This window comes from Spea bombifrons, chromosome 3 (genome assembly GCF_027358695.1).
Source record: "Spea bombifrons isolate aSpeBom1 chromosome 3, aSpeBom1.2.pri, whole genome shotgun sequence".
In the NCBI taxonomy this organism is placed as follows: Eukaryota; Metazoa; Chordata; class Amphibia; order Anura; family Pelobatidae; genus Spea; species Spea bombifrons.
The window spans coordinates 110637787-110649845 of record NC_071089.1 but is presented as its reverse complement, the minus strand read 5'-3'; the positions used below and the strand labels follow the sequence as shown (position 1 = coordinate 110649845).

At 37.1% G+C, this 12059-nt stretch overlaps 1 protein-coding gene across 3 annotated transcripts in view; it reads left to right on the top strand.

The window, feature by feature from the left end:
• CYRIA (CYFIP related Rac1 interactor A) overlaps positions 1-11436 on the top strand; it is a 30978-nt gene extending 19542 nt beyond the window's left edge. For 2 of the 3 annotated variants that reach the window (XM_053459298.1, XM_053459299.1), the window contains exons 3-12: positions 1228-1307; positions 5525-5646; positions 5962-6067; positions 7007-7143; positions 7225-7302; positions 8343-8459; positions 8544-8623; positions 8943-9069; positions 9734-9804; positions 10480-11436. In XM_053459298.1, coding sequence (XP_053315273.1) covers positions 1235-1307; positions 5525-5646; positions 5962-6067; positions 7007-7143; positions 7225-7302; positions 8343-8459; positions 8544-8623; positions 8943-9069; positions 9734-9804; positions 10480-10543 — 975 coding nt within the window. In that variant the 5' untranslated portion in view covers positions 1228-1234 and the 3' untranslated portion in view covers positions 10544-11436. Of the gene's footprint in view, positions 1-950; positions 1031-1227; positions 1308-5524; positions 5647-5961; positions 6068-7006; positions 7144-7224; positions 7303-8342; positions 8460-8543; positions 8624-8942; positions 9070-9733; positions 9805-10479 lie in introns of all 3 variants that reach the window. The other variant, XM_053459300.1, reaches the window with a different exon arrangement.
• Positions 11437-12059: the final 623 nt, after the last annotated feature.

Sequence of the window (12059 nt, the reverse complement as noted above, 5' to 3'; positions counted from 1 at the left end):
TATTTTCTGCGTACCCAGACAAGGACGCACAGTTCTCTGCTGTAAATACGATGTATATTATGCTTTACTTTGCAAATGCATACCTCCCAAGTGTCCTTATTTAGAATGGAAAGTCTCTGTTTAGGATCCAGAATCCTCTGACCTCTAGGAGCTCCGTAGTGTTTGAGTATGAGTGGTGGTGATTGATGTGTGATGATCTACCGGCTCATTCTCCTGGCAGCTAGGCGGGGCGGGGGTGGGGGTCACTTGATCTCGCATGAATGCTGAATTGGGAGGAGTGATCAGGTAAGTTGATCAAGGTGTGGTGTCCGTGTGTGGTTGACTAATGCGTGTTTTGAGTGAGTATACGGTGTGTGTGTGTTAGTACTGGCTGAGAGTGTTGCGTGTTTGAGTTCATTTTGGCGCAGTTGGCCGTGCTCGGTAGGGTTGATAGATCAGTGGGTTTGCTTTTACTCTCCATGTGGCAAAATAGGTCAATAGCAGAGTGTGTGCTAGCCTGACTGAGAGTAGTCGGAGTGTGTGCATCAGTGTGGTTAGAGTGCTCTGTATGTTTGCGTTAATCTGGAGTGCAAAATCATTGCGATTCTGATATCGGTATGGAGACAACAGATTCTGTGGCACTGGACATCTACCGAAAAATATATTGGGTTTCTCCTGAATATTTGAGCTTTTATTTGCCACCTCAGGCATTTAATTTATCTAGAATGTCTTAACCCTTTCGCACGTTCTCATGCACACGGCTAGAAGAGTCACGGATGCCGGGTTACCTTGGTTTCTTGTTTGTGCTTTTCCGGATGATACAAGGACTAGACAAATCATCTTTAATTTTGGGAGCCTATTTATTTATTTATCCCCCCCCCCCCACGCTGCGTTCCATCCCTTGAATTTCCAATTCTCGTATGTATTATGCATTTATAACGACAAACTGTTTTGTATTGCATCCACTATAGGTTTGCTGGGATGGGTAATCTTCTTAAGGTGCTTACCAGGGAAATTGAAAACTATCCACATTTTTTCCTGGACTTCGAAAGTAAGTTCAACGAGTGAATTTAACAAAGACTAAAAACTTTCTCTCCTGCTTTTCTCCTGGGCTGAACTGACGAGCTGACACGCCACCGTGGATCAAACACGTAACCTTTGCACTGGATGTGGCCACATGCCTGCATGTTTCTGAAAAGTCTCACCCACTTAGCACTTCTCTTTCTCTCCTCCTTTTCTGTTTTTCAGGAACCAAATGGGAAATCTTTTAAAAGTTCTCACTTGCACAGAGCTTGATCAGGGGCCAAACTTTTTCCTTGACTTTGAAAGTGAGCAAAACCTCTTGCTTGGCTTTGATTTCTTCTCTAACTCTCTAGCTGCATGCACTCCTTTTTAAGATTTGCAGACAATCTAAATGAATTTGTTGTGGGGCTCGTTAACATGGTTTCAATATACAATATAATAATAATCTAAAACAAATAATTATAATAAATTCCACACCAACTTAATTAAGGGCATAGAAAATGCCATTGGTTTTCAAACCATTCCTCAAGGATCACTTATGGCCTAAGGCAGGACTTTTTTGAAGGCATCTCAATGATGCGCTATGTATGGCCAGCCCAGCTATAGCATGGTCTAGCGGGTGATACAAAATGTTTTCTATTATTTAGTGAGAGACGCCCTAGTTCCTTGCTAGCTACCTAACTTTTTTACCTTCTTTATAGAAAGGTATAGACCTCTCAAGAAAATCATGCTGACTTATTGGATACTCCACACATGTACCAATCCCTGATTTTTAAATATTCGTTAGTTGTTCCTTGAGGACTGGTTTGGCATGCACTGGCATATCCTACTTACAAAACAGTTGGAAGACCCTCAAGACCAATATCGTTGTGGTTGTCATAACTGGTCAGTGATAAGAACTCATGATCAGGTGTCCACTGGTGGCATCGGTCCTTATCACCAGATATTATGTTACCGTAGCAAATGACCGGTACTAAAGGGTTTATGATCTACTTTAACTTTTACTCTAAATTTGGGTTGTTGCAAATCTGAATCAAATCTGATGCTTGCCTTTTTGGCAGACGAGATCCGTCAAATGGTTCCTGTCTGCCATCAAATTCTTTTTGTGCGCAAACTAAAATCTATCCGCATGTCTTACTAATGTTGTTGCAAACGTGTTTCCAGGTGTCTGTGTGATTTCTTAGATATTCACTGTTTTTGTTTTAAATAAACATTGTATTGTTTCGAGTAGAATTAATCCATTATTCCCCGCAATTAATGTTGGGTTTATGCTTTTTTAAAAAAATTATTTTATACATTTATAATTGGGTCAATTTATAATCCTTTAAAAGGACCTCTATCTTCTCGACCCCTGGCTAATATAAAGTTTAATTTGCTTTGAAAAACAATTATTGATATTTGACAAGCGTGCAATATGTTTGCTTCGCAGTAGTTTAAATCCTTTCGGATTTCTCTAAAACGTAAGACAATAGTAGTTTTTTTTTTATATATTTTTTTTTATTTTCTGTCTTTTTTTAAATTTTGGATCTCTTGAGTATCACCCAGCATGCTCATTGGGAACGCTTCTTGCATGAAATTTCTAACAAATGTGCATGTGTAACACCTTTCGCTGTAACGTATCAATGTGAATTTGAGAAAAGTATTGCGGTATTTCAAATTCTGTTTTGTTTTCGTTGAAATAGTTCGGTCTCCACTCCGTGTGCATCTGATGACCACAACCATAAACACATTTATTTAGGCTGAAAGGATATTATTTCCATAAAACAAATCTCAGTATTGTAGAAAAATGAAAGGGGCCATGTCCAAGTTCAACCTTTACATTACCCATAATGTTGATCCAATACAAGGGGGGTTATTCACTAAAGGGAGAGCTGACAGGATAGTCAACTCGGTGACTTCACTATACCTTGAAGACCCATCCCTGAGGAGCGTCGGCTGCATGGTGTATAGTAAAATCGGCAACATCACTTCAAAGTCTCCTTACACGTTGAATTATGTATTCAGTGTGCTCGGCCATTCTTGCTGGAGGAGTCCTACAGTGTTGGCCCTTCGTAATGAATATTGAAGTGAGGGCGTATAAGACACAACTCTCCTGCTAACTCTCCCTTTTGTGAGTAGCCCTCAAGATCTCGTCTGTAAATCGGGGAAGGGGTAATTCACTAGAGAGGAACTCCCGATCCTATCTATACTTTTAACCTGTTGACGTGCCTGTCGATGGGCGAGAGATCTCCACCTTGGCTTTTGCCGCTGCTTCTTTGTTACGATGTCTTATTCCGACGCCCACCATCCAGAATATCCCCGAAATGGTGCTGGAGACACGGATCTCTTGCTTATGAAGGAAAGATGGTAGCATATTGTAAAAACTCTATAAGGCAGAAGCCGTTTTATCCTTACCGTAACACCGGTTCTAGATAGATCGCAGATTTTTTGGTTTGTATAGAAGGCCTTTTTGATACAAGACCTTAAAGACATTAGAATTTACTTTTTTTATTTGATTAGCAACAATAAGAGACTTCTGTTGTTTGGAAATGATTACAACGGGGAAAATACTGGTAAATGATCACTACTGAAGTTCTAGTAAAAGAAGAAAGAGATTGTTAGACATATGCGTAGCCTTACCCAATAAAAGTTAAGAAAACATTGAAAGGCTGATAATGTTATGTATATTCATTCCTCTGTAATCAAATGTACTCTTTCTCTGAATAGGCCTTTCTGGTCACAGTTGAAATTCTTGGCACTAGTACACAGAGGTGTTTTGACAATGTTACCTGAGAGGAGCCGTCAAAATGCACGAATTGTTCAGAGTCTGGCATCTACTGCCAAGATGTTTTTAAATGGAATTAAATAGGACTGTCCTTTAAGGCCGCTCGAGTGCCAATATCGCTTGCCCTCATATTATATTTAATTTGCATGTTGTTTTTATTTGGAGTGGTTCTGATTTGCACGTATATAAACACAGACTTGTAGAAGAATAACACCGCTTTCATAAATCATGGCAGACTAGCTCCTCTATACCAATCAATGCTTATCCAGTCATTTATGTATGTGCGCTGGTTAAGACTAGCGATATAGGCGGTTGTTCCCCTGCCAAAAGTATATCGTTTCTGAAAATTATTTGTTCAGGCATTTGGCGACCTGGGGTTCCCTTCTTAGAACACTGGACGTTTTAGAGGGACTAATCCTTTTTTGCGAGATGGAAACATATTTTCTGGAGCGCACACATTAATAAAATAAAAAAAGCACTGCATTGAAACAAAACCATAACCATGGCCCAGTTAACCTACTTGGTTTTTATGATTTTGTCTGCCGTTTAACCCCTTCAGTCCCCTATGGACCTTCTTGCAGTGACACATCCGTGCCGCTGCACGGGAGATCAGGCTGTCTACTGACAGCCTGGACTCCCCCCTTGACAGCAGAAGTTAGCATCGCCTCCGCTTTCTCACCCTCCTCCCATGCTGAAACAGAAAAAAGGGGGAAAAAAGGGTTAATGATTAAAAAAATACATAAATCCCCAAAATAATACAATAAAAAATTAATTTTAATAAACAATAAAGTGAGCTAAGTGATTGTCACTGGCATTAATAACATGTTCAAGAGGCCCCTAAGAGGACCTCTAACTATTTAAAAAAAAAAAAAAGGGTGTGTATAAATAATATATACACAAATAAATATATATATATATATATATATATATATATATATATATATATATATATATATATATATATATATATATATATATATATATATATATATATATATATATATTACAAAAAATAAAGGATATAAAAAAGATAATTAAAAAAATTTAAAAAACCCTTACATCCCATTGCCCTAACACATCTACCCAATATAACCCTCCTGCCCCCGTTCACAACCCCCAAACCCGTTAAGCCATAAGCATAAAAATTCTACGAATAATGTACACCTTATAGTATGTTCCCTGTAAGTGCTGGGAAAGTATGGAAATCTATATAAATTAGGTATTTCTGAAATCAGGACAGAGGGGATTTTCCATCACTTAATTTTGTGAGGATTCAGATGGAAAATGTCTAAAAAAAAAAAAAAAAAAAAAAATTTAGGTGTTTCGCTAGTTTTTACTAAATTTCTCATCCTAAATTTTCAACTAATCATCTAACTATGGTATCAAAAGAAAGCTCTATCTCTGATTGAAAAAAAAACAATATATAGTTAACATGGGTACACTGTTCACAGAAAAAGAGAATAATCGCTGAACCGACAGCGCAAAAATGGCAAAATTGCTCCGGGACTTGAGGTACCAAAAACCCCTGGGATTGAAGGGCTTAAGGCCAAGGTGTTTTGTGTCCCTCAAGTCCTGGAGTTGGACATCGCTGGAATGGTAATACAAAGCCTATCACAGTAACACACTTGGAGCCTAGCATGCCAGCAACATCATCCTAGACACTTGAAATCGTTCTTAAATAATGTAGAGGCAGTTCAGAATGTAATGTCCACCGGCATTGTGATGAAATACATTGTCTGCTTTCTGTTTTCCTCAAAGACGCTCAGCCTACTGATGGAGAAAGAGAAGTATGGAACCAGGTCAATGCAGTTTTGCAAGACTCAGAAAGTATTCTTTCAGACCTCCAAGCTTACAAAGGAGCCGGACAAGAAATAAGAGATGTATGTGCCAAATAACTCCATTAAGTGCTAAATAACTATGCGCTACGGGTCCATCTATCAGCTAGTGTGAGGTATATATAATATGTACATAGGTCTAAGTTATTGATAGACTGCCTAAAAATGTCTATGAAAATATGTGTAATAATTGGAAATAGGGTTTGAAAGAATGTCTTATTACATCAATACTATGGAACCGGTTGAATTTCAAATATCTACTCCTAGATAGTCCTAGGTTATTTTTAAAGGGCATTAAATATTCCCAAAACAAACATTGTGGTTTTGTTCTATAGTGGTTTTATGTTTAAATCTCTCCAGGCAATACAAAATCCAAATGATATTCAGCTTCAGGAAAAGGCGTGGAATTCTGTGTGCCCTCTAGTTGTGAGACTGAAAAGGTTTTATGAATTTTCTTTAAGACTTGGTAAGTAAGCCTGTTAGATTTTTATGTGGGATACTTTTCAGTGGTTAATGTGTATGGAGATCTAAAGGAAAACAGGCTAGTTCTCTGCTCTTGTATTTTGAAGATTGGGCCATTACAAAAACCTAATGGGGAAAAAAACCCATTAAATAGATTCTAGTATTTGTTCATTTAGAAAAGCACAAGTACCGTATTGCTATTTCAAGAATATTTTCCAAATCTTGTAATTCTGAACCCATGTTCTATTTGGGACATCTTTGGAGCTGGCCAATTAAATTTACCCCCATCATACCATATATTTTTTGAAAACTAGACACCCTATGGTATTTTGAATAATGGTATTTTAACACTTTCTATGCACTAATTCTCCTGCTTAACTCTTTCCTCTCTACACATTAATCAGTGTGCCAATCTGGGTGATCAAGACTGAGCTATTCTATTGTTTACCATAAAATACTCTCATAAGGAGTCAAGGTGTTTGTCTAGTGCATTGGGCTTGAAAAAATACCCATGGCCAAAATACACCTGAAAATATCCAAACTAGAAGCATTTTAAAAATTAATTTGCAAACTTAGTTTTAAAATGCTAAATGTTCACATTTTGGTGCATGTTCCCTTTTAACCTAAGTTTATGGCAGCCCTGTTCCTTTGTGGTTGTCCATTAGATAAGTGTTCCATGCGTCAGTCATAGCCTTTCTTGATTGAGAAACTTGCCATATGTTTTTCATTTAAACTATTGGTCCATTAGGATACTTCCCATTTGATGTTGGATATATATATATATATATATATATATATATATATATATATATATATATATATATATGTAACGGAAATATCGTATAGCAAATTGATGACTTGTTCGTGGAATCTGACGCTCTCCCTCAACAATACACATTTGCAAAATTATGTACATTTTATTTTTATTCTGTTTTCCTCACAGAGAAAGCTTTACAGAGTCTCTTGGAATCCTTAACCTGTCCACCATACACTCCTACACAACATTTAGAGCGGGAGCAGGCCCTTGCTAAGGAGTTTGCGGAAATACTGCATTTTACCCTTCGCTTTGATGAACTTAAGGTAATTGTAACAAAATGTGTGCATGGACATCCAACGTGTAAAAACAGTATTTGTCGCTTACTCGTTTACCGTTTTGTTTAGATGAGAAATCCAGCAATTCAAAACGACTTCAGCTATTACAGGAGAACTATAAGTCGTAACAGGATAAACAACATGCATGTGAGTATATGAGCCGCCGGCCTTGGACGTTGCGGCTAATTTATTGGTTCTTCCATAGTTATTTCTTAGTATTGAGTTATGTATCAAAGATGGAAAGTACTTGCGACAGATCTTCAAAAAAATTCTTAAAAAGCAACTAGAATATAAAAAGTTCTCTGTGCGGCAGCGGTTACCGAGAAGGGTCACGTTCTCTGTCACATCTGTATAATGAATTGCCTGTTGAAAGTAAAAGGCTTAGAGATTTGTGAAATAAACCAAATGTAATGGCTCTGGAAAACTGGAGACAAATTGAGCAGATTTAATTTCCTGGCCCTCACCTTACACTTTTAGAGTCTATTGGCAATTGTATACAGTACCCCATCCCCTATAGGGACCCTGTCACTGGAATAGTGTTTAATGTGTATGTTGAGCGGGAAAAAATAAAAATGACCTATACCTATATATTTGGAATATATACCCCAAATCGGATAATGTGTTCTAACTTGATTGGCTGTGTTCTACTATGATGTAAATCAGTTAGTAATGTGCGTGATGTCACGCCTGATGTCACTAAGCTGAGCCAGCTGTTCAGCATATGATAAATATATTTGTATGTAACATAGCTGTATATACATTGTGCTTTTATGGGCTTGAACAAGAACAGACTTTCACCAAACAAGGGCTTAGAGTGGTCCATTATGGCTGTTGAAAGCCAACCCAAGCTCCATCCATTTATCTTGTCTCCACCCATTTAACCCTTTCCACTTGTATGTGTGTTTCACTCCAACAAAAAACATTTTCACACTTTTTTTTTAATACTTAGTACACTAGTGTTGTGTGTTTAGGGTTTCCTGTAATATAAATCCACTCCAGGTCTTCAGGAATTGAGTGGGGTTCTATTAACCCCTTCACGACAAAGCCTGTACATGTACGGGCTCGCAATGCATTGTCCTTAATGGATTTAAGGACAACCCGTTGTCCTTAAGGGGTTAATACTAGATAATTGTCACATGGAATGTTGTTGATTTAACACTGTTTATTATTTTCTCCCTTCTTTACAGTTAGACATTGAGAACGAAGTTAACAATGAAATGGCCAATCGAATGTCTCTGTTTTATGCGGAGGCTACACCAATGCTGAAGACTCTTAGTAATTCCACAACCAACTTTGTGTCTGATGTGAGTTCATCTCTTGGACGGGGAAGCGTTCTGACAATGACCCATAAGGAAAAAGTAATAGAAAGTGTCTTTTATATTTTGTAGAATAAAACCTTACCCATCGAAAATACGACGGATTGCTTGAGTACGATGGCCAGTGTATGTAAAGTCATGCTGGAAACACCGTAAGTTTATTTTATATATTTTTAGTCTGTTTGCAATTTTCTTTGTTTTCTTATATGAAAAATGTAACCCCCAAATTGCTTTACGAACGTAAAAAACAAAACAAATGCAATACAATGGTCCATTTTATAGCAGCAGTGATTTATGTGGAGATGGCCAGCAAAATGTTATTAGCAAAAACCTTAACAGAAAAAAAAAATACTGGGACACTTGTTTTTGCTCTCAATGTTTTATAGACTAGATACTGATCTACTTTAACCCATTCAGAGGTCCTCCTTCAATGTGTGTTTGTCTTCAATTTGTATTTTTTTTATTCCACAGAGAATACAGAAGTCGGTTTACCAGTGACGACACTCTCATGTTCTGTATGAGAGTAATGGTTGGTGTTATAATTCTTTACGACCACGTGCATCCAGTTGGCGCATTCTGCAAGACGTCCAAGATCGATGTAAGAAGCCAGTGTGAATGCCTCTGCGTGTATTGGTAGCCTAACAATGTGTGATCGATTTAATCTGACTTCAAGAGCGAAAACATTATATTCCAGCCCGCTTCAGCACCCAAGAAACGTAACTTGTCAGTTGGCTGACATTTTAACGTGGAAGTCCCATGGGGAACACTGATTTAAGTGAAAAGCTAAAAAAGTGTGTTTTCGGCCACTAAACTTCCTTTTATTTGTTGAAATTGGTCACCAGTGAAGTTAGTTGGGGGACTTTCCCTGGTCAAACACAAGACTGAGCCGATGCTAATGAAGTCTATTTGGCCTTCATTAGTAAGGCTGTATTATAATGACTTGGCCTACAATAACAGGACTGGGACACATACTAATAGTAAGACTCCTTCTAAAGAAACTTCAGATCAAAATTAATATAATACTCCATGTTGACATAGGGTCAAATTTAGGTAAATTATTTTATATTTTATAAAACATTTAAATTAAACACACCCACTCACCTTATACTTTGTGTGGCTTTCGTCTGATACAGTATGGCTCATTTCAGAAAAAGTTTTAATTAGGATTGTAAGGTATTTCTTTTAAGGTTGATTGTTGGAAGGAGATATTCTAGGCCTGTATATTATGGGAATTTATAAACAAGTAATGTTCTTTCCTCCAGATGAAGGGTTGTATAAAAGTTTTGAAGGAGCAGCCCCCAGAGTCTATGGAAGGCCTTTTAAATGCACTCAGGTACAGTAATACAATATATATATATTTTGGTACATATGTGTATACAAAAACAAATTATTACAAAGAAAATCCATATGTCAATACATTTTGTGTATATAATAGACGGTTGTGATCACATAACGTGGCATTTTTTTTTTTTCGTGCTTTACCTATCCATACCATCAATAGCATTTTGGTAAATTAAAAGCACAAAGACAAATGGGAGACCAATATATATATGCAAAAAATACTATACTATAAAACTATATGGACAAAAGTATTGGGGCGCCTGGCCATTACACCCACAGGAACTTTGATGACATCACATTCTAAATACATAGACATTAATATGTAGTTGCCCCCCCCCCTTTGCAGCTATAACGGCTTTTCCACACCAAACTCATGCAACCGTGTCTCTGCAGAATTGTTTTAATTTCCGTGATGTGTTTATGAAGAGTGCTGCATGGGTGGGCTTTTCTGTTAGTGGTCTTGCATTGCAGAGATGTGTGAGCTGTCAACCCATGATATCCACTAGGTCGACGAGAAGGACCAAGTATCGGTGATCTTTGACTACGGTCAAATTTCTGCTGTCTCGCAAATGACGCCTATGGGTGTCCTATAGCCCGGTTTTTGCATGAATACAAAAATGCTTTAGGGGAGTGATCACTCTCACGCTTTGATTCTTTATCATTCCAGGTTTACCACTAAGCACCTGAATGACGAGTCAACTTCGAAACAAGTCCGGGCTATGCTTCAGTAAAATCCTACGAGTATAGAGGATTCTTTTACTGACCTCAGAAGATGTATATGTTTACATAATTTAATACAGATTTGATGTTAATACTTATGTGTATTTACATAGCCATTACCTTACTGTCATTGAAACGTAGACTTGTATCCTTAACTTTAACCTGACTGATTTAGCACAAACTGCATTTATTTCCACCCATTATATCTGATTTGCAAAATGAACGGGAGGAATTCCCTTTTTTTTGCTTGTTTTTTTTTTTTTTTGTATTTTTGTGTATGTTTTTTAACCAAAGTGCTTAAACAATTCTTTAAAATAGTGTGAATTTGTTGGTTGTACCTGCTGTTTGTTTTTTTTTTTCTGTTTGTCAAAGTTTAGGCACTGCTGTTTTTTCATTTTTTAGTTTTTTTTCTGTTACGTTTCCAGATACAGGTCAGATGCATTATAGTATTAAAACGGTTTGCAGAGGCTAGTCCTAAAAGAAAAAGAAGAAAACCACATAGAAGAGAAATGCTAACAGCAGGGGGCGCTGTTTCCGTATTGCACAGGAATTCCGCACGTCTGGGTGGAACTCAACAGCTTTCACATTTTAGATTATACTTCTGTAACAACCTTTTATTTTTACCACTTCCCTATTGACAAAATGCCAGTTTCTTAACCCTTTGTGAGGCAGAGGTATTTTACTTTAAATGTATCTTGTCGAACAGCAGGCTGACCTGTGGATTAATGCTGCTAACCAATGCTAGTTCTGAAACCTTCCGTTCTACAAGAGTGTAATAACCTTCAGTATATAAAGAGGATCATATATAGATATATATATGTATATTATTTTGCATATGCAAATGTTTTGACTGCTGCCCCATTGCATTACCAAATAAATTGTCTTGTGATTTTCCCAAATGCTACATTTTTAAACATGTTGCGTGTATGTAAAATGTATATACATGTAGTATTACTGCTGCTACCGGAAAATACTGCTGAAGTTTAAAGTACTCTTTATCCTGTGTTGCACCTGTGGTGCGTTCTAGCACATCAGCTGTCACATATAACGTGTGTGTATGTGTGTCTATATATACAGATATATATCTATATCTATATATATATATATAGATAGATAGATAGATATAGATCTATATATCAATAATATACATACAAGAGAGCACACGTAGGATTTGTATTTTAAAGGCAGAAACAAATATATACAAATATAGTGGTACTGCAAAAACAGACAACGTTTCAGTCCCTTTTGATAAATGTCCTCTGCAGAGACTGAAACTCTTTAACTACTTTTTGGGGGGATTTTTTTTTTTTTTTTTTGCACTACCTCTGTGTTAAAATTACAAATTCTAGGTGTGCTCCCCGAAGCACACAAGGGTATAACTTTATTGAAATGGTGTTCAAGATCACTATATAATCTATATACTAGACATGTGCAAATGGTCTGAAAACTATTCCTGACAATTTTTTTGGTTCGCTTCTGGCCCATTTTGGGCAAAAAATTTAATTCCCTGCCCATTCGGTTCAGCCA